The sequence below is a fragment of the Sinocyclocheilus rhinocerous genome, unplaced genomic scaffold, assembly GCF_001515625.1.
Source record: "Sinocyclocheilus rhinocerous isolate Xijiao unplaced genomic scaffold, SAMN03320098_v1.1 scaffold1733, whole genome shotgun sequence".
NCBI classification, from domain to species: Eukaryota; Metazoa; Chordata; class Actinopteri; order Cypriniformes; family Cyprinidae; genus Sinocyclocheilus; species Sinocyclocheilus rhinocerous.
Window position 1 is genome coordinate 698369 of NW_015640388.1, and position 23699 is coordinate 722067.

At 35.8% G+C, this 23699-nt stretch overlaps 1 protein-coding gene across 2 annotated transcripts; it reads right to left on the reverse strand.

Annotated features, from left to right (window-relative positions):
- Nucleotides 1-978: 978 nt before the first annotated feature.
- Nucleotides 979-19158, reverse strand: LOC107752643 (solute carrier organic anion transporter family member 2A1-like). Of its 2 annotated transcripts, XM_016568670.1 has the most exons (14): nt 19011-19158; nt 12799-12936; nt 11442-11604; nt 9669-9884; nt 9481-9579; nt 9238-9374; nt 7806-7881; nt 6274-6438; nt 5913-6120; nt 4201-4348; nt 2962-3122; nt 2768-2832; nt 2171-2291; nt 982-1966 (listed from the first exon to the last, which is right to left on the reverse strand). In XM_016568670.1, exons 1-14 carry the CDS (start codon nt 19068-19070, stop codon nt 1846-1848), a joined length of 1878 nt encoding a protein of 625 aa, XP_016424156.1. In that variant the 5' UTR covers nt 19071-19158; the 3' UTR covers nt 982-1845. The 2 variants fall into 2 exon arrangements, with proteins under 2 accessions (XP_016424157.1, XP_016424156.1); XM_016568671.1 differs by lacking the exons at nt 11442-11604; nt 12799-12936; nt 19011-19158 and adding an exon at nt 11016-11119 and having other exon boundaries at nt 979-1966.
- Between the last annotated feature and the right edge of the window lie 4541 nt (nt 19159-23699).

The following is a 23699-nucleotide window of genomic DNA, read 5'->3' on the forward strand; positions in this document are numbered from 1 at the left end:
TCACCTCTCTCTCTCTCTCTCTCTCTCTCTCTCTCTCTCTCTCTCTCTCTCACGGACATACAAGACGTAATGCTGTATCAACCCACGGAGTGTGACGTCTGCTCTATCAACCATGACGTCATGTCGTATCGCCCACTGGAGAGTCTATACAGATGTATGTTAAAATACTGGCATACTTTGACACTGCTTGATTTATTTGTTAATTGGGTGGTGCTTGGGGTTCAAGTAGCGGTTACATCTCAGAGCTGGTAATTCCCAACCAGGGGTACTGTATGTGTACCCTAGGGGGTACTTAAGGGGGTTCCCGGGGGTACTTGGAAAGAATTCCCATTTTGGTAATAAAAGAGAAAACGAAAACATTACAATAACCAACCAATTACTGATAACTTATAATTGTGCAAGTTTGGTCAATTTGTTTGCATAACTTATATAACAAGTAACTTTAATAGTATTAATGATAATGCTATATAATATCCAGTATAATATGAGTTGAAACAAACAAATTTGACAACCCCCAGATACAATAAGTGCATGTCCTCAAAGATTTTTTTTTTTTTGTATTATATAGAGCAAAATGAGCTGTGCCATTAGTGTTCTTTGTTATTTCATTTTAGTTGAAACTACATGCATTGAAATCAGAAGTTGGCCAATCATAATTAGCCTATAACTTTTCATAATAGACAGAGTTATTATTATGAGATAAAAGCTGAAATTATGAGATATTAAGTCATCGTCATGAAATATAATCAAAATTGTGATATAAAAAGTCAATTGTGAAAAAATTCAAAATTATGAAATAAAGTCATAATTATGACACAAAGTTGAAATTATGGGATAAAAAGTCAAAATTATGGCAAAGTTAAATTAAGTGGTAATTATTGGATAAAGTCAAGACTTTTTATGTCCCAATTATGATTTTTTTTTTTTTTATGTGACAGAAATGGACTTTCATTAAAGATCAGCCAAATGGCAAAAAAGCTACAAATTGTGAACAAATTTTATATTTGAAATAACTTATACATTGGTAAATAAATGTTACATATTGTATAATAAAGACTTATCAGAAAGTCACGATTCATTACTCCAAGCAGCAATTAGAAAAGCATTTTGTCATCTGTATTAAGAACAACAACAACAAAGTATGCACAAAGGGTATAATAAAACAGCAATATCAGGTATAAAAATATATTTTACAAACATCTGATGCCTATTTTCAAAATGTCTTCACATTTGGTAGTAACATTTTAAATCTGCTCAGGCTACTATCGATATTTGAAGCTACACACCTCAACTCACACAGTTTGATATTTGACACACTCGTGTATCTGTGTGCATTTGGGTATAAAGAGCACCCCACATCCTTCACATAGTCTTCAAATAAAAGAGAAGATATATGGACAAAAAAAAAAAACATTAAACCATTTTGAATCATGATCCAATTATATATTAATCAAAGTTAAGGACAATATATAGAAATTTCTCTTATGTTTTGTGTCCTCCCCAAAGGTGCCACAATCCTAAATGTGAATTAATCTGCTGATGGAAACTGTGGCTATGAGTATGATAAATTGTTTTGAGCACTATATGTAGTTATTTGTTAATACCAAAAATCACTGTGAAGGTGGAAAGTCCTTGAATCTGTCCAGTTACGGCCCCGCTTGCATGCCGGCAGAAATAAATACTCAAGAATTTAGTGTACAACATGAGAAATATCCAAACTGAATTCATCCCATTTCCAGCCAGGTATTGGAAGGATGGGGTTTCTAGCCAAGAAATATCCATGGGCTCAACTCACTGAGAAGGTTCTCAAAAGTGAGATGCGACGGGCCAAGCAGGGTTGAGGCATCACAGGGGTCCCTCTGGCTTTTTCTCTAAGCTGTACTCTCTGGTCCGGTGCATTTTCCAGCCAATAAATGCCAGGAGTGCAATGCCTAATGTCTTATAGCCCACCTGAAGTCCTAGATACCTGAAACAAGTCATCATGATCATCATCAGTGCTACCAAAGAGTCTATTAACATTAATTAGCATAGTTTGCTTTCTGTTTTTTTTAGCCTTGTTTGACTGAATATATTAAGTGTGTATGTTTGTTTAAACTCAAAATCTACCTTTTTTTTTTGACACAAATGTACCTCCGTAATGCATTTAGGTCAAAAGAGAACATATTCTTACCTGTTTCTAAGGAGGTTGTTGTCATAGTAACCACATCCTTGCTTTTTTCCACAAGCAATTTTCCACCAGATACATGTGGAGTCTATGGTGATCCCGAACAGAGCTGGAGCTGGCAGCCAGGCTAAGCAAAGAGAGAGAGAAAGAATTTTACTACAAATGTAAACAAATATATAACTATTCACTAAAATACCAAAAAAAGCATAGATAGTTTGTAATAATATTCTTAGATTTAGGAACTGTAACAGAGATAAATTGATTGTTGTTGAATCACCAGAAGGGGGCGCTACAGTACTTACAGTATTGCAATTACATTTGCACAATTTAGAAAGTGTTTTTTTTTTCTTTTTCCAGGAAAGTGTTCTCATCTGAGAATCATTTACACTGTGGTTTACATTGACCAGTGTTCTCTATTTATTTCTGTGTATTATCAACTATCTTGTTTTGAGGATCTTTCAGGATAAATCTGATGTTTCTCTGTACACAAACTGCAGTCTGCGCTTATAATTTAAATTGCATTTCAGACTTAATTAGTTATTATTCAACTAAGAATGAATAAAAGAATAAAATTAATAAAAGTTGTTTTGGTATTTTACTTACTCAGAAGCCGCAGAAGCAGAAACTGAACCCCTATGGCAAAGGATTTCTCTTCTGGAGGAACTGACCTGTAAGTAAAGACATAATGAGTGAAATAAGATACAACAACTCTATCTCAAGATTTCTTACATTTGAAGTTCTCACACTAAATGCAGTGTTTTGGTGTTTGTATGTTGGCATGCAAGTGTGTTTCTCACCTGAGCACCATCATGTAGATGGGGTTGTGTGCTAGGCTGGCAATAAGTCCGGCCAGAGATATAAGGAGCATTACAGGCAGGAGATAGTGAGGGCAGGTGTTGGCACAAGGGCCAGGCTTGGCTGTGGCCAGACCAGGAATACACCGGCAGCTACTATAAATCTGTGTGTGGAGAGAGAATGGGTGTTATTATGCTATGACATTTTGAACAAGATTTTGGCATATATGAGTAGAACAAACAATTAGGCACCGAAAACTGATTGAATGAAAAATATTGGTGACCACAATTATTTCGAGTTAAGACACAAAAAAATATTTACAGGTCTGCTTAAGTCACAGAGAGCAGGAAACTAAAATAAAATAAAAATAAAGACTTAAAAATTAACTAATTTAAAATCCAATTAATTTTGATGTAAAAGGCATTTTATTAAACTACACGATATTAAACAAGTGATAGCGTGACACGTCAAATCCTTGAAAAGCTACACAAGGTAAAAGGAAATCTGATCCAGACTTCAATAAATACAGGTTCACATGTAACAAGGACAAACATGGTTTAAGAATAAGAAACCAATAATATTTCATAATAACATTTTTCTTCACTTTTGCACGGTTAATTATGGGCTAGCAAAACCAGTTGAGAAACCCTGCATTAGTGCTCACCTTCATTACAAACATCATTACAAGTGATAGCTATAAGGATATTATAATTATAAAGAGAACAAAAACTAACAGTGTTTCATTGATGCAGCTAATACTAACACTAAGGCTTTCCTTGAGCTCTATTGACTTCCACTGACACAGTGTCCTCGATTGCCTGTTTTGTTAAATTCAACAAGCAAGGGAGTCCAGACCCAAGTCTATTTCTCACTATAATTACCTTGTGGTATGATATGTGCTGTGTCATATAGAATAATTCATTATCAGCTGCTCCTGTAAGTCTCTTGCTGGGCAATTATACAGAAGCTTTAACACTCTAAGTTGTTCTGCGTCCCCAAAGCACTTCCTCCAGGAAGTATTACTAATTAGGGATTGATTGGACTCAACCCATTGATCGCTAACAGACCATGAACAGTCATTTGCTCAGTGTCGCTAGTACAGCAGAGACTCTATCCGGCTTCAGTAATGAGCTAAATAAAGGTCTAGATGGATAGATCTATGCAGTGGCCTTGCTAGAACTCTGGCTTGAGATAATGGTATGGAAACAAAAAATTCTGTTTTGGTTGTTAGATTTATTTACCTGGACTCTATAAGGGTTCTTGGGCTCCATGGTGAAGTTTGTGCACCCAGCATGGCAGGGTGAGATGTATTCAATGTTGTTTTCCCCACACACTGGGTTAAAGGTGCTGCTGGGACATGAGCAATTGGCACTACAGGACAGATGAGGCCTGCCGGGCAGAATAACACAATTTAGCCTCTACTAGCAGAATACAGAAACATTTTATCAATGGGTAATCTTAAAGTAGTAGTTTACTCAAAAATTGTGGCATTATTAACAGTCATGTCGTTCAAAACCTGATGATTTTTTTTTTTTCTTACATAGAACACAAAAAGAGAATTATTGACTAATATTTTTAATTTGATTTCACTTTTATTTAATATAAAAGTGAATGGAGTGGCTGTCAAGCTTCAAAATTACAAAACAAGCACCATAAATATATATCCCTGTATTCATCCTTAACTTGTTAATGAGAAATTGATGAAAAGGTCATTCTTTTCAGTCAGATCTTTTCAATGAATTGGTTGATTGAGTTCATAAAACTTGTCTGAATTATATGTTCATGAATCAGGTTGATCCAGCTCTCAAATTCAAATGACTGAATCAATGATCCAGTCATTTTAGGTAACATCTCACTGGACTGGAAGATTATCAGTCAATACTGAAAATTTCATATCACATAATGTTTTTGTATACCTTCAGAAGATTGGAATATAGCACAAAGGTGGTATGGACTACTGTTATTCTATTTTTTATGTTACTTTTAAGCTACTTTTTTACTTTTTTACAATCATTGTAATTGTATTGTAATAAACGACCAGTACAATATTCATATTTCAATGAATTTGTAACAACATGAGGGCAAGCAAACAATGACAGATTTTTCATTTTTGGGTGAACTACTCCTTTAACATCCATTCACAGCCAAGTCTGATAAGAACATTGGTCAGGGTTCAGGACATAGACCATTTAACTGAGCAAACCATTGTGTGGGTATTTGACACAATAATAGGAGTATGTTCATAAAGTTCATGGCACATAATCAAATCACTAGAGTTCCTATTTGAACACAAAGTGTTCTAGAGAAACAGACATTTCCTTTCCTTCCAGCTGGCTCAGTGAAAGTATTCAGATATGTAGGACACACGGCATTTTGTACGTTGATCTGAACTCAAGCTATTCTCAATGACTTGTGCCCCTTGCTGTTTCTCCCTGTGTGCTCCCTCGACTGATTATACAGCATGTCACTGGAAGTTGTTCTGGACCCAATTCTGGATCTTAAGTAATGGAAAGTGTTTCTAAATGTCAAACAGTAGAGCATGCAGGTAGCACTCATAGGTTAATGGGTTTGATTCTAAGGGGATACATGAACTAATAAAATGTATACTTTGAAGGCAATGTAGCTTTGGATAAAAGTGTCACCCAAATGCATAACTTTAGGATGAGGGAATTACCAAAATCGCCAACAATGTCCTTATCACAATTGTGCCTTTGAATAAGACAGTTAAGCTCAAGTTTCTCCAGAGGGACTGTCTGTGCAATAAGTCTGAGAGTTTTTTATATAAACAGAGAATATTCTAAAAACATGGAAGCAATCAAACAAATGATAACAGTTTTGTGGTTTCTCACCTACCCAGGCCAGATCTGACAAAAAAATTATTTATTTATTTCTAGGAACGTTAAAAAACATCCTCAATACCAGCTAAATCAAATGAGCATGCGGTTAAACTCACCCATTAATGGCATTAGATGTTTTGGGATAAACACCAGCAACATCTTGCGTGGGGCAGCCCATGAAGAAGAGGGGTACACAGCAGAAGACGGAGATGGTGAGAATTACAACAGAGAAGCGTGGAATGGCTCTGAACGACAACCTCCAACGTTTCATGATCAGACCCCCGAGCACCATCCCCACAGCAATGGACGGCAGGTTTAAAGCACCTGATTTATTCACAGATAAGAGATTTTTCTCAGTAAAAAAAAAAACACTGGAATATGCCAAACACGATACTGTACACAGGAATGTCTGAGTGCCATGTTTCTCCAAAAACTGTAATCATATATAATTTATTCTGATATATTATGTTGGCTTACCAATAAGAAGGCTGCTGTAGGCCACAGAGGCACTGTACTGCCGCTCCAGGAACTTGTTGAGGAAGGTGGCGAGTCCAGCGATTACAGAGGAGAAACAGCACTGGCTCAGAACCAGCAGCATGAAGATAGGACTCAACAGCAGCCTAACAAACATCTTAGGGAACACTGCAAAAATACAGACAGACCACAGAAGACAGAAACAGATGTTGACATTTTTAAAGGCGAGTTCCAATGGAACCTTTTATATTTGCAAAGATAAACATAATTTGTGACCTGTATATGAGCACATGTCCTATATACACCATATACACTATATGGACAAGTATTGGGACTCCTGACCATTACACAAACAGAGACTCATTCTAAATACACAGACATTAATAAGGAGTTGGTCCCTCCTTTGCAACTATAACAGCTTCCACTTTTCTGGGAAGGCTTTCCATTCGATTTTGGAGTGTTTCTGTGGGATTTTTTGCCCATTCATAAAGTAGAGCATTTGAGAGGTCAAGCACTGATGTTGGACAAGAAGGCCTGGCTCGCAATCTCCGTTCCAGTTCATTCCAATGTCTTCGATGGGGTTAAGGTCAGAGCTCTGTGCGGACCAGTAAAGTTCTTCCACACCAAACTCATACAATCATTTCTTTATGGATCTTTCTTTGTGCACTGGGGCACTGTGATGCTGAAATAGAAAAGGGCCTTACCCAAACTGCTCCCACAAATTTGGAAGCATAGCATTGTCCAAAATGTCTTAGAATTAGGATTTGCTGAAGAATTAGGATTTCCCTCCACAAACAGCCCCATATACCATTAATCCTCCTACATCAAACACTACAGGCACTGGCTGGCTGGTACAGTTGACATTACAGTCAGACAGGCAATGCTCTCCTGGCAAACAAAGAAGTGTGCTTTGTCACTCCACAGAACACGTTTCCACTGCTCCAGAGTCCAGTGGCGGCATGCTTTACACTACTCCATCCAGCTCCACTGAGCTCTCATGAACAAAAACATTATTTCTTTTCCACAAATGTTTGTAAATGCAGACTGCATGGCTAGGTGCTTGATTTTATACACATGTGACAATGGGTCTGATTGAAACACCTAAATTCAGTAATTACGAGGTCTGTCCCAATACTTTTGTCCATACACTGTATGTGTGTGTGAGTGTGTGTACCTGGTAACTATTTTGAAACAGGATATCAATTTGCCTTGAATACACATGAATAAAGACATGATCATGCATAAACCAGCTGCTTACAAATCATGCCCTGGAGGCCAGAATATTCATAAGAACGAGTCAGATCCTGTTACAGTAACAACCTTAACATGATGTATGACTCAACAGACAAGATATTGACAAACAGCACACATAGGCCTCGACAACAGGCACAGGACTGCAGAAATTTTAATTGCCCAAGTCAACTTTATTTCTAACTGTAAGTAAACTATTTAAATGGCTATACAAATAAAATGGCCTTATTTTACTAATACTAATGGGTAAGAGTCTCATAATGAATCAGATAGAGTGGACTCACTTTTAAAGAAATCCAGCATGGAGCCCTCTGTCTTCTTGGGGTCTTCTTTGATGATGTCACCTTCCAATTCAAAAGACTGCAAAAGAAGATTTTCAAATTTCAAATAATAATTTGAAATAATTTCCAATTATTTCCAATTTTTTTTTTTTTTTTTATGTCTTCAGAAATGAATTATTCATCTGCTTACATTTTTGAACCAAGAAAGGCTTTTGTCACTTAATCTACCACTATTTTTTACATTTTTTTAAAAGAAGATGCCATGCGGTGAAGAGATTTCAGGAATATGGTAACAGCCTCAGCTTCTCACTGTAAATGTAGAAGTATTGCCTACTGCATATCAGATTCAAAAACATGGTGTACTAGTTTCACACTGTCAAACACACAGATTATCTCAATTTCTCGTGACAGGATAGCAGCTAGTTGTATTATTGGGATTTCTCCATAAAAACTGTCAGAATACAGTGGAGAAAGAATATCAAAAATAACCAGTGATTCTTAAGCACAGCGACACAAACATGGTAAAGGCAAAAATAAAAATGTATGTACCAATATTTTGGAATGGCTTGGACCGGATTAGATTAACAAATGGATAATAGAGGATGGTTACAAACTCTGTTGCATCTAATGAACTACCACCACTGTCAGGCAGAAGATCTGCCACACTGACGGTGTTGACATAATAGACATATTTTGCTCAACATGCATATGATAAATGCAGAAGTCTTTTTTTTTTTCTGCTGTGGGTAGCTCAGACAGGATTTAAATGAGTGAAATTATCTAAAGTTCCCAACCATGTTTTTAGAGTTTGGGTTAAGGAGATGGCATATAATGGTTTTGATTAGGGCCCATTTTATCTTCTTTTACAAAAAGTAGGAATCAGCTGTGAAACCTTATAAAAGAGGTATATTACAGGAATATACCACCATTCAATAGTTTAGGGGATTTTTTTTTCAAGAAATTTATACTTTCTGTAAGGATGCATTAAACTGATCAAAAGTGACAGTAATGCCATAACAACAATAATAATAATAATAACAATAATAAAATAAATGTTGTTCTTTTGACCTTTCAATTCATCAAAGAATACTCGAAAAAATGCATCACAGCTTAAAAAAAAAAATTATAAAATAAAATAATAAAAATATAATATTTAACAACACTGATAAAAATAAGAAATGTATATTTAGCACCACATCAGCATATTAGAATGATTTCTGAAGGATCATGTGACACTGAAGACTGGAGTAATGATGCTGAAAATTCAGATTTGCCATACGAGGAATAAATTGCATTTTAAAGTATATTAAAATAATAACAACAGTTATTTTAAAATGTATTTTAAAATATAATGCTATTATACAATATTTTACTATATTTGTGATCAAATGCTCATTTGATGCTTATTTGTTATGAATACAAAGCTGTGATTAACCTTCTCAACATGAAGTGCTCTGGGAAAGAAGAAGTAAGGGACTGAGGTGAGAGCAAGACCTCCAGCAGTGATGAGCAGACCCATCCACCATGCACCGACCCATCGAGGGTCAGTAGGGGTCAACTCCAATGCCTCCCCTAGACGAAAGAAACTGCATAATATGTAACACTGCAGCTGTCTACACTGAACAATAACATAAGGAAAAGGAATCATTTGTTGCTGTGATTTAAAAGATAAACAAACCTGCTCTGGCTCTGTCCACATCCACATAAATCTGCAAAACCACAGAGCCCAGGAGATATCCAAAGGAAGGCCCAAAGACTGACACAGCAAAGAGAACAGCTGCAACATGCAACAACAGAAACCTCATTAATCTTTTTCATCTTTAAAGTTCTTTGAATGGACATTCTGAAAACCATGAAAAAAAGTACCAATATAGAGAGCAGAATTCCCAGCTGCTGCAAAGTCATCTATATAAGATATTCCAAAAGGTTGGATGGGGACAGAACCGATTCCGAACAGTAGCTGAGCCGTAGCCATTAACACCCAAACTTTACTGGTGTCCACAAGCTTCCGGGAATCCTCCTGACCACAAGCCTCAGCACCCGTTGCATTCGCACGCAAATAACACATGTCCTGTTTGCTCGCTGTTGGATTGAGACAGAAAAAGTCCACATTCAGCCCAACCATCACTTCACATCAGCCATCCAAATATTTGTGTTTAGTAACTTTCATAAAAGTTTACTGGAATAATGAAGACAAAATATCCTGCATTTTAATTGCGAACATGAGGAGTGAAGGTGCTCCTGACGGTTAATTGTTCATCATTTACTCACCTCAGTATGTTTCAAACTTTTATTAACACAGATGGAGTTATTTAGCAGATTGTGCAAAAAGCTCTTGTCCATACAATAAAGTGGATGTAGACCATAAACAGACAAGACACCATTCACTTTAATTGTATGCAAAAGAGAAGCTTGGACCCTCTACTATTCAAATCCTTTTTTTAATGAAAAAAATGAAAGTGAGTAGAAGAAAATAACATGAAAGTGAGTAGAAGAAAATAACTGAATGAGCTATGCACCGAAGGTCTTATGTAAGTGGCTGCATATTTCTTTTAACGTTTGCATAGCATTGTAATGTATAAGGCCAAATGACAGAATCTGCAGAAAGAATAGAGGAAGTGAAGGGAGATAGCGGTTATCTTTTGGAGTAAATTCCAAGTGATTTTCTCTTCAGAGAGAGCCTTATCTCAACAGTATCTTACAGTACTTTGTCCTCATCTCTTTCCCTTTTCTCTCTCTATCTGTTTCCTTTTCAACTTCAATCCATTTATTTCTTCATGATCTTTTCTCAACCGAATGCTGAACCCTGTCTAAGAAGGGAGATTAGGGTCAAAATGCAGTCTCTTTGCAGCAACTTCCTGTAGACCTGCCTACCACCCTGTTATGTCTAAGCTAATGTTTATCATTCAGCTGTGTTATTTTAGATCCCCTCTGTGTCTGGTTTTCTTCAAAGCGTCCTGAGCTTTGAATATGTTGATATCGTTTTGATGAGATTAGAGTCTAAGATCCTTTACTCTGGGCCATGAAACATTATTAACATGCAGAAAAAAAACTAACTAAGACAGAAAATGGGGAGAAAAAGAATGTAGAGCTCATTCCAAGAGATGTTTAAGATTTCCAAATAAGTTTTACACTTTGTAAAACTCACATTAATCGGTTGCATATGGTTCCATTGAGATGAATAGGGATGCTAATGGCCTTAATGACACTTACCATGCAGGACAGAGTCATAGGTGTAGGGCTGGGACAGGAAGTGAGGTAGAGCTAAGATCATGGCACTGATGGACATTAGTAGGCCGCCCAGTCCAATGAATCGAGGTCGGATTCAGCTGTGTTATTTTAGATCCCCTCTGTGTCTGGTTTTCTTCGAAGCGTCCTGAGCCTTTTTAAATGAATATGTTGATATCGTTTTGATGAGATTAGAGTCTAAGATCCTTTACTCTGGGCCATGAAACATTATTAACATGCAGAAAAAAAACTAACTAAGACAGAAAATGGGGAGAAAAAGAATGTAGAGCTCATTCCAAGAGATGTTTAAGATTTCCAAATAAGTTTTACACTTTGTAAAACTCACATTAATCGGTTGCATATGGTTCCATTGAGATGAATAGGGATGCTAATGGCCTTAATGACACTTACCATGCAGGACAGAGTCATAGGTGTAGGGCTGGGACAGGAAGTGAGGTAGAGCTAAGATCATGGCACTGATGGACATTAGTAGGCCGCCCAGTCCAATGAATCGAGGTCGGTGAACCCGATTACCCATGTAACTAACAAATGCTATGAGCACCGTGTTCCCTACCTAAAAAAAAGGAAAACAAGTCACATGCATTTGGTATTGAACTTATTTACCTAATATATCCAGCATCATGTTTTCAATTATTTGATATCCTACAGTATTCATCTCATTCTTTGTTGACCAGCATATATACTGTAGTCATCCACGTATGTTGTGTTTTGGATGCTGGTATTCTGGTGTTCAAGGCTTCTAAACTAGCTTAACTACCAGCCTCATCACAAAGACCATGTTGGTTCCAGGGTTATTATCGTTAACTTAATATCTCATTTCTGTTTAGTTTACCTTGAAGTACTAAAATAACTAAAACTGAATAAACTAAAACTAATAACTAAAAATGTATTAAGGCTATACAGATATAATGACAAAACACAACAAAATTACTAAAACTTTAACTAAAATTAAATTGAAAAGAGAAAATATAAAAACATGATCTAATTTAAAATACTAACACAAATTATAATAGCATATCAATGATACTAAAATAAAATATGTTGGATGAATAACATTTGTTTTGCTGTTAAAAAGCCGACTGAATAAGCATTCATTTTGATCTAAGCTTGTCTGGGTTGACCGTTTTACTGTTAATATTTTCATGATTCATTATTCTATAAATACCTCATATATGACAAAATTAGGGACGCACATAATAATGGTATCATATAGGTTATTAGCCAATATTAGAGATCTGTGTCTGCTGATTTCCCCTATTTTTATATTTAGATTACCTTTGCTGTCATTTAATGCTGTTATTTAAACACTAATAATTTATTACTCTTAAATGTATAGTTTCAAAATAAATATCTTCTTTTTTTGATACTGTACATAAAGCTGTAATGCCTAATTTCATTTGATTTTAGTTTTTTGTGTTTTTTAATCAAAACAAAAGACATAGAATTTAAATATCAGTTATCGGTCATAAACATGAAAATAATTATCAGCTTATCATTATCATCCATAATTAATTTTAATATTGTGTGCATCATTGCACACCGTGTCACCCTAAAACAATACAACAACAGACTACATTAACTGATATTCAACAACCAGGTAATTGAGAAGAGCAGAATAATTGAAAATTGGTTTAACTTGTAAAATATAGTTTTCAAAAACTTAATATCTAAATTAGTTAGCACCTCACTCATTTTAATGGTTTCACCATAGATGACTCTGGGTGACTGTGTGTGGGGTGATCAGTACCTCATGGAGGGAAGAGATGGTTCCTGAGGAGAGGCTGTCCAGGCCATAGCGTCTCTCGATTGTGGTGATGGTGCTCTTGAAGTAAGAGCTATATAATAGCTGAGTGAGCTGGAGTAGGCCATGACACAACACAAAGATCTACAGGAAGAGAGAGCGACAAAGTGTACAAGAACCGTCAGACATAAGGCTTACGATTACAGTGTACCAATTATAATTATCAGGTGTACTAAACATTTTCATATGATTAAAGGAAAAATTACCTTTAAAACTAAAAGTTTGTAAACAAATGGGCTGTTGCTATAGAACAACCCTCATAACTTAACATCCCTCATAAATAACATCTTTGTATGACGAATCTCAATATTCTTTTTGCACAGTACACCGCAGTACCTGTCCTTTTTGTACATAGTAGATATATTTTAAATAAACACCTAATTTGTATAGGGATACATCACAATTTTTCCAACACTGGGTTGACTGAGGGACAGATATGGTGCTCCTCTTCTTTGTTGAAATACGTGTAATATTAATTAATAAATCCTCTCAGCAAATGTTAGCCCTTCTGGGGGCCCCCTCTTTTAAAAATCCTAGAATAACCAGTGACTCTTAAACTTAGGAGAAAAAAACAAATCAAGAATACCTGAAATAAAATGTTTTATGAGATGCATCCTATGCATAACGCAACATAAAAAGGCTGAAGCAGAGAGCTAGTCATATTTACTTCTTGTACTAGTTGGCAAAAGCACTGATAGTAATGTTTGCCTAAAGAGTTAGCTGCATTCGTTCAACTCTCTAGAGAGAGAGAGAGAGAGAGAAAGAGAGAGAGAGAGAGAGAGAAAGATAGTAATGTTTGCCTAAAGAGTTAGCTGCGTTCGTTCAACTCTCTAGAGCGAGAGCGAGAGAGAGAAAGAGAGAGAGAGAGAGAGAGAGAGAGTGGCTCTTGACGATAAGCCAGAAATGCAGTGGAGATAAAAGCTCATAAATTGGAACGTTTCCCTGTTTGTGTATGACAGAGAGACAGGCAGAAAAAAGCAAAACATTAAAAAAAAAAGTCAAAACTGCATGTTGTATTCCAGCATTACCTGTCAGTTCAAATGAGTTTAAATCTCAAAAGGAGGGTTTAAGGATTGCAAAGAGGCCAAGTACACTGAACAGCATGTTCTACACCTCCTTTCAACATACGTCATCACTGCCTGACTCACGCAGTGGAGATAAAAGCTCATAAATTGGAACGTTTCCCTGTTTGTGTATGACAGAGAGACAGGCAGCTGCTCCCATATGATATAGCGCTTTTTTGTACGCAAGACGTCATGAACACAAAAACGTTTCTGAGGAACGTTTGCAGAGGTCTCAGAGGCATGAAGCAATCTGATGGGACATGTAGAGATCTGGACTGGATTTCCTAAACAAACACAAGACATAAATCCCTCTCCTCCACTCGCCGCCAGCTCTCAACCGTTGCAGGCCAAAGCGCTATGCTTTCTGACGGCTTCTAGAACAGCTAATGCTCCCATTAATCCTTCAGCTTTATGGTTTGTTAGCGCACATAATAGCTGCTTTTGACACAGTTGCTACGATTTCTTTCTTGTTTTGCAGCAAATGGGCTTTTAATTACGCAAATATTTTGATAGGCTGTGCCCACTCTCAAGGCTCTCTGATAGACTAACACTATGAGCAATCTCTCTCCAGAGGCCATTACTCAATAAGTGTCCCTGAAGGTGTACTATGATCAGGGCATGTTACTGTTTTTCTGGATATTAGGTTTTAACAAAAGCACAAGCAATAGCACATGCACAGAATAACTTGACACATGTTTCTATGCAAATTACAGCTGGCAGTCTCATCAGTGCATAATTCTCCACAAGCAGTTGTAAATCTTTTGCAGAGCTGGCACGCGTTTGATCACTCGCTGCGTCGTGAATGACTATTAGAAAGTAGCCTTGGGTAAGCACAAAGCATAATGAAATATTTGTTTTGTATTGAAACAATGTGTGAATGGTTTTTGGAATTTTGGAAGAATAAGGCAAATATAAAACAATCCTGCCATATGTACGAGAAAATTATTGTCAGACATTTGTCCTACTGTTACCTCAAGCATTTAGACCTTGGCAGGCTTGTGCGCTCTAGGAAATCAGAAAAAAAAAAGAATCAAATGATTTTTTCATAGAGGCATCGGGCTTTTTATTTACTCTTTATCGCATTAGCCTGTAAAACAGAGGTTCTCAACAAAAGAATTATTCGTTTGGCATGTTCTGCTGAAATTATGACAGAGCTGCTTGTTTTTTTACTTTTTTTATCAACAGAAACTAATGACACTCTCTGTTTTTTTTATTAACAGAGTGTCATTAGTTTTGAATCATCAGAGCATTTTAATGATGTTTGAATTGCACTGACATTGTAGATCAGGCCTAATGTTCTTAGGATACAGTGAGTGATTCAAACTCCACAGACAGAAAACCAGTGGTGAAAGATTCGATGAACGTGCTGAAAAGCAGTTCCTGTCGTCTGTCCAGACCTGGATTTCTGCCCCTCCTCAGCAGCTATTGTGCTGCATGAAGATTCCTGCTGAGTAAAGAGAATCAGGGGAAAAACTGACTTTGAAGTTTGATGTTTTACATGCATCTCTGCACTGCTATCACATGTTACAGGAGCCATTTAGCAGACATTTTGGGATTTCCTCAGGATATAAAGCTTAAACAGTCAAAAAGTACAACCCCGATGTTCCAATCACTTTTGCCCATCCTGTGCACCACAGCTACAAAAATAACAGGACATTCAGGAGGTGTTTCACTATGGGGTGAAATGAGCAGAACCCATGTATATATTCTATTCATATTACAAGAACACATTTAGTGATGACAAGCAGAATTTAATAATGACTACAAATGATCATGTCTCTCAAGACCAGCTCTGAGAAAATTATGAACTTGCTAGCTATGTCTGAATTCACAGATTTTCACATTAAATGGCTTCAAAGAAAATCTTACAAATTAAAATCTGACAAGTTAGAGGTTGTCAGCAACGATTCAATGAAATCAAGTGAAAAAATCTGGAGAAGCTGTTCCAATGCAATGAGATTTAACAAATCTTTTTCCTAGTAAAGAGTAAATGAATCTATGCATGACAATATTACATTGTGCATACTGCCAAGAGCAAATCAGTTGATGGTAGAATAAATGGAAAAAATGCAAGATCAATGTGACAGTCTTATTTAATATTTTACAAATTTCTATGCCAACAACAGTAATCTTACAATGACCTGTAGCCCAAATAAACAACACTCCCTTCTCTGCAATTTCTAATGACAGGCTCTACAAAAACTGTCATTTTGAAATCCCATCCGGCATTTAAACTAAATAAGGTGGCTTAACAGCTGAGATTTTAATGTTTATGTAACATGCTAATAGAGAAAAGTTGCCAGAAAAAAAAAAAGCAAAACATTAAAAAAAAAAGTCAAAACTGCATGTTGTATTCCAGCATTACCTGTCAGTTCAAATGAGTTTAAATCTCAAAAGGAGGGTTTAAGGATTGCAAAGAGGCCAAGTACACTGAACAGCATGTTCTACACCTCCTTTCAACATACGTCATCACTGCCTGACTCACTCCGATGAACAAAATACACATCTGCAAAACCTGTCCGTTTAACATGTGCAGATATGATATGCCTCATTGGTACTCAATCCATTTAGACATACCTGTAACACTCTCACACCCTTACTGCAAACATATAGAGCCTAAGTTCTGAGCATCACCGAGAAGCAGAATGAACAGTAACTTCCAAAAGAACCCTGCAACTTTGGATCTTTAGCTGTAGCTTTGTTGATTTTGAAGAGTGTCTGAAGCTTCTCTCGACGTGTAATCTCATTCATTCAAAATAAATGACCACAACAACAGACAGTTCCTAGTAAGGGGGCAAAAAAGGCAACGATTCTATAGAACCGAGTAAGGAAAACTAAGCAGACACTTCCGTATCTGTGTCATGTCAAACTGTCTATTGTAATTCCAAACAACCAACTTCATTGGAATTGTTTCTGCTTAAGGTTCTTGCAACATGGCAACAATTTATCACAAATACACAAAACAGATCTGAGTGTTTGAAACACTTAGGTGAGCAAATTTTATTCTTGTCTAATATGACCAACAACCTCTGGGCTGGTTTGTCAGAGGTGATTTGTCGGAAGTTACTTTAGGTGGAGGAATGAGCAGGTATGAGTCTAAAGGATTTATGCAACTCCAGACAAACTCAGATGGAATTTTCTATAATGCCTAAGCGCAAAGTTAAGCTATAGGGGTCAACCGATCACCGCGAATTTAAGAAAGCACAACAATCAAATAATAGGTGTTTACACACACTAATTTTCTATTTCAGATTCTGCGGTTCACATTTTGGTTTACATGTGCATTCATGTATTCTGAACAAAGCTGCTGTCACTGGACCATGAGTATAACTGTAATTTTTGCCTTGTTGACAAGTATGCCAAGAGTTTTTTTAAGCAAATATTTAGTAAATCAGTCTGCTTTACTGATCAGTTCATAAGATGTAAATAAAGATATGCACATTAGTAAGAAGTGAAATGTATGTAAACAGATTATGTCATTAAAGGGCTCTCTTAAACATGTGTGCAAGGTATTTTTGAATCTGATTGAGAAGATAGCCTAGTTGTATTCAAGCATTTACATGCAGGGGCGTGTCTACGTGGTGGCCAGGGGTGGCACCGGCCCCCCCTGAAATTTGACTGGCCCAGGTGCCAGATGTCTTGCCATAGGCTTGTTTTTAGTAAATTTCTAACTGCATCTGGCAGTGGTGCATCTGGCCTGGCATGTGTAGGCAGCTGCCTAGGGCCGCTTTCTTCTCTTCTTTATACTTCATTTTAGGCGGTTTCTATAGTGTGATCTTAATGACAATGCCGAGAGCGCATAATGTTACGTTTTGAGGCATCAGTCCAATTACTAATGGATCATTCAGGAGCATTTAAACTGACTCACTCCGATGAACAAAATACACATCTGCAAAACCTGTCCGTTTAACATGTGCAGATATGATATGCCTCATTGGTACTCAATCCACGTTTTGAGGCATCAGTCCAATTACTAATGGATCATTCAGGAGCATTTAAACACAGTTAATGTTGGTCAAGTAAAAGAAAAACAAAATGCTGCTTGGAGAAATGAACAGATAATCAATCACATATAAATCCATGAATCCCTGGCAAAGCCAAGATGAAATAGTTTTGACACCACAACAGCTTTGTGGTCAGGGAGATCTTTATCCAAACAATTTCCAAACACAAAAACATCATAATTAAACGTTGTACGCATTGAAGACATAATGTGCCAGTTGACAGAACCATATTTTTGTCTAACATCCCTACATCCCACAGACATTTGTTTGAGAGTAAAACGTGAATGAATGCAGTTAATGCAGTACTTCAACTAAGCATCGCTTCTGGTGAGCCATCTGATACTCAGTACTGCCCCCTAGGCTGCTAATCCCTCCACAGCTGCTTCAAGATGACAGAAGTCTATCTGCACTGACAGTCACAATCAGCAATACCGGTTTCGGCTGTCGAACACCTTGAATGAAACATTCAGGGCTTCAAACAATCTGGGCTTTACAAATGAAAGACATAAAATATACCAGCATGAATTAGATCCAATGAACTGTTTACTATATTCACAATGCAGATGAGCAGAGGATAAGAGATTGAAAACAGCAAAACTTTATAACCCTAAAGATGGGCTCACATTGTCTTGGTGGTTTGATTGATAAGTAATATATTATTTGACATTATTAATAACAATGTTTTTCCCCATGTTTTTTTCCCCCCAAGGACAGTGAACTAATAAAACACAAAGCCCTAGTATAAGAATTCACGAGTGTTAAAGACAAAAGTTCAGGTTCCAAGTCCAAAGACAATAAAAATCATGACAGCATAAATAATGATATAATGTACCTCCACTGTCACCTCTTATCACCACAGCAACAACAAGTGCACTGTAAATTGCTTTTTAAAGTGTCTAAAGAGATTGTTAATATATATAGGCTATATATATGTTTCTACTAAATGACAGTGAACAAAAATAACAATACTGTAATTTTACATTAAATTAACAAAATTAAATTAATATATTAAACTTATTATTATTGTGTGAATTTTGGATCATTATTATAATTATTCATCAATAACCATAAAACAATAATAATAATTTACCTTTACGTTACAAAACAACGCTGGCTTGGGTTTCTTTATGTCTTTGGCGTATACGTCCATGTTTTCCTATGAAAGGTGAAGTTCGTTGTTTGGCTTGTTTTAGCAAAGATGATCAAGATACGTTTCCTCTTCGGTGATCCTCTGTGGGTGATTATATGACCATTATCAGTGATGTCACGAGCCCCGCCCAATGCTCACCGACTCCGCCCACTACTCCACGCGCGATTGTTTTGGTGATAGTTCTCTCTCTCTCTCTCTCTCTCTCTCTCTCTCTCTCTCTCTCTCTGTGACAGAAACGGATTTTTATTTCTTCATATTACACGGACTTACTGCACTTTCGGTAAGGAATCTGTGCAAACACTCATCATAAACAGTGTAAATCAGTTAACTGGATGCAATCTAATGACACCAGAGGAGAACAGGAGTAATTTTGCTTTTCTATTTGTGCGCATGCCGTTATACACTAAACATGCATTTGTAATAATGATATTTGACATAAGCTTTTTATTACTCATCTTTAAAATAACGTTATCTATTATCAAATTCCATGTCTTAAAATAATATTTAAAATAACTTTGATAATGAGGACGTTTAAGATAACTCAACTATTACTCAGTGCATGTTAATTTAACTAAAACACACACATTTGGAAAAACTGACTCAAATAATGGTATTAATATAACATAAAACCACTCAAATGAGCAGTGTAAATGCAAAAACCTTATACTGCATTATTTATATTTGTAATCCAAATCACTGTTTATTAAGGGAGTTAAGGCAAAATTGTTGCTATTTGCATGCTATAATAATTTAGTTCTGTCTTAAAGACTTGGCATTAATAATTAGGCAACATACCATTCTTCGTGAGTTTTAAATTGAAGTGGTCTGTGCATCAGTGATTTTTGCTCCAGTTTTTACAGCTGAAAATCTTCAATAGTTTTTAATGGCACTTTCAAACAAAGTCACACACAATGAACTTCTGAATCGGGATATTGCAGGCACAGCACAGTTAAGGCGTGGATGTTTTATGCTGTAGGCCTACTCTTCGCCTAAATGAACAGAAACTTTCAGTGTAACGACCAAATCAAAGTTCAGTACTCCTACTGTTATGCTTGCTCTGTCATACTGATGATCATGACCGAAGCCCATGTGAGTCTCTGTCCATTGCTGCACTCTAGGGTCAAAGTCCTACAAACACCTGATACAAGGCTTATCCTCCTGAGACCCAGAAAAAAAGGTTTTGTGAATTTAGTCTTTTTTCATGTTTAGAGCATAAGAAAAAAAAAAATTTTTTTTTTTGGAAAAATGATATTTTATTCATGTTACGCTATGTCCTCTGTAGAGGACACCAGGACTCAATATTTTCAACAACAACAACAAGACATGAATGAACATTAATAGGTAAAAACAATAAATCATCAATACATTTTTAGGTTTCATGATTTTTTTATACCAAACTTTGTATAAAGATGATTCTCAACTATGTTATGAAAGATATAACAGGATGATTTGATATACCATTTTATTTATGTGTGTAAAATGGCCATAAGAGGTTTTTCCCATTATATACAATGCATCTATATACTGTATCTAATTTGCATATTAATGTGCTCTTGGGGCAACATGTAATGAAAAAAAGAAGTATAATAATGGGAGTATTAATTGGCAAGATTTTCATAATATCTAATATTTCATAGGAATATTGAAATATAATTTCTTACCCTATTCATTTGTTGTGTCTCCCAAAATGTGTAATAAACATGCATTTTGGGACATCCAGACTTAAAACTGTGACATGTAAGTTCTCAGAGAAATTCACTAAAATTAATGTCCTCTACTGAGGACAGAAGGTCTCAGGAGGATAAGATATTTTCTGTATAGCAAGTTATATTGAAATATATATATTTTTTTATTTTACTTTTTATATCAACCTTTAGTGGTTTGTCACTTTAAGAATTCTCGTTTGGCCTTCCCCTAATAGGTCAAGTCTTCCGTTGTTCCGTATGTCCTTCTGTATTCAAGTGAAACAAAACCTTGGAAATGAGTAACATTTGACACAAGAGATCTCACTGAAGAAGCCATAAATGTTGCATCACAGCTACATCTCATTGAAATACATTGGTGTAACATTGTTCTTTTCTGACAAGTTTCCAAGAAGTGCTTAGACTGCCATTATGACAGAGTTATTCTCAAGGAATAGTTTACTCAAAAACAAAAAATGTGTCATTTATTTAGTCATTAATTACACTTTGTTCCAAACCTGTATGACTCACTTTCTTCTGTGGAACACAATAAAACAAAAAGTCAGTGAGGTCCATGTTGTTTAGGCTTTAGCATTTTTATGAATATCCTATTTTGTGTTCTGCAGGGGAAAAAAAAAGGTTCATCAAAAAAATGAAAATTCTAAATAGCTAGCTAGCTAGCTAGCTAGCTAGATAGATAGATAGATAGATAGACATAAATTAGATCTAATTTATATTTCAGATGAATCAGGAATGTTTGCACTGACAAACTGTATATTAATATTTTGATGCATTTTTTTTTATTTGTGTCATTATTTTAGATGCCCACAAATAGAGAGTTGCTAGCAGTGTTGGGAAGGTTACTTTGGAAATGTAATAGGTTACAGATTACAAGTTACCCTACTTAAAATGTAATAAGTAGTGTAACTTTTCAATTACTTTATAAAAGTAATGTAACTGATTACATTTGATTACTTTTTAGGCACCACCAAAAAGACCCAGTAGCTAGAGCAGCAGGAAACGAGAAAGGATTGCAGTTATTACTGTACTACTGTTACACTGATTGCAGTTACTACTGTTTCTGGACAGAGTTTTTCTCCTCCCTATATCACAACTTCAAGAGAGGACATTGAGAGGACTCTCCACCCAGAATACCCATCCTGATTAAGTCATTGTTGACAAACAGAGTATTCATAAATATAGCTGCCAGCAGTCATTTTTGGGCCTAGGTACATCAGAAGCAAAGTGACAAATTAAGCAAGCATGGCAGGGAGCATCAGAACAGTACAATGAAATGTTTGTTATTTTTCAACATCTGCTTCTGCTGTCATTTACTCAGGAATACTATTAAGATTATTAAGATTTAATGATACAGAATAATGCTAAAAAAACATTGTAATACCAAGTAACAAACAATGGTCATTCAGCTTAACAGACATTTATGTAAAAATGAAACAACATACTTATTCTGACCTGTACTTACAAAATATATAAAAGAATAGGCTTATGTGATCATACTAAATTGCATTATATTTTAAATGATTTCACTTTCTTACAAAAACTCCTTGATGACAAATGGTTAAAACCTAGTGGTTTTAAGGATAGTGACAAAGAATAAAGATTTAAAATTATTAATTAGGCTGGGCGATAAAACGATAATTATCGTGATATAATTTTCCTCGATAAAACGATAACAAGAGTTCGATAAATGTTCGAAATAATGTTTATGCGCCAAAAGCGGAAGGAAACAGCGCTACTCATTTGAAGCGCGCTACACGAGCATCATTTATCCGCTCGACTCAAAGTTCAAACGGAGCGCAGCGCAGCGCGAGCTCACTAGAGCTGATGAGTTTACGTGTTAAGTCTGTCATGCGAGCACTAAACAGCGCTGTGAGATCCAGTGTGAAGCGCTTGAATTCAGCGACGAACACAAATGACTCAGTGATTTGAACTAGTTCAAAGCCCGATCAAACAGGAGAAACTGTTAAGGATTTGGTTATTTCCTTTTATACCATTTATTTTTCAAGATTTTTTGATATTCTTTAAGTGATTTATTACGTTGTCCATTATGAATGTGTATCATGTTTAATTGTTGGATTTTTGGGTTTTTATTAGTTTATACGTCTTGTGGTAACAAAGTCTTTTATTTTGACATTCATCCATGTAAGCGGAAACACTGTGCGCAACGAAGACAGTCAGAAGGCTTTTCAATCTACAAATCGCCATCATTTACCATGGATTTAGTAACACTAGTTGCTGCTGCAGCTGCACCATAGTATTGTGGCAGGAATGTGAGATATTCATATCGAATTTTATTAGGCTATATTATTAATGTAGACATATAGGCTATGAAATGTGTTAAAAGAGTAATGGAATATAATTACAGTATTTTTTTGTGATTGAAGCTATAGCATTTGTGCATTTATACTATATGTAGCTATTTAGACTACTGTTTTTCATACAAATACTTAGAAACCATATAGTTGCATTTTTACTATGGGATTGAGGTGCTGTATGTGTGGTTTTAACTCTGGTTATCGTAATCTAAATGTATGCTACTATGGAAGAACAATAAAGATTTGAAATTTATTGTGATAATTAGGCTATCAATATCGACCGATATGAAAAATTTTATCGTGATTATTTTAGTTTTTTTTGGCCATATCGCCCAGCCCTATTAATTATTACTTAAATTAATATTTTGGGGCTATGCTGTGAATCTTAAATAGTCTTTTAATAGTATTTTAATGTAAGGTTACACTAAATGAAATTTTAGTAGGTGTCTTCTGTAAATCATGCTAAAAAAATGTACGACAGTCATAATTTTTCTTCTTAAAAAAATTAAATAAATGAATAAACAAGACACATTCTAATGTATGGACAAAAATGTAAAGCTGTATTACACCCTTTTATTTATTTATTTATTATTATTTTATTTTATTTTTTT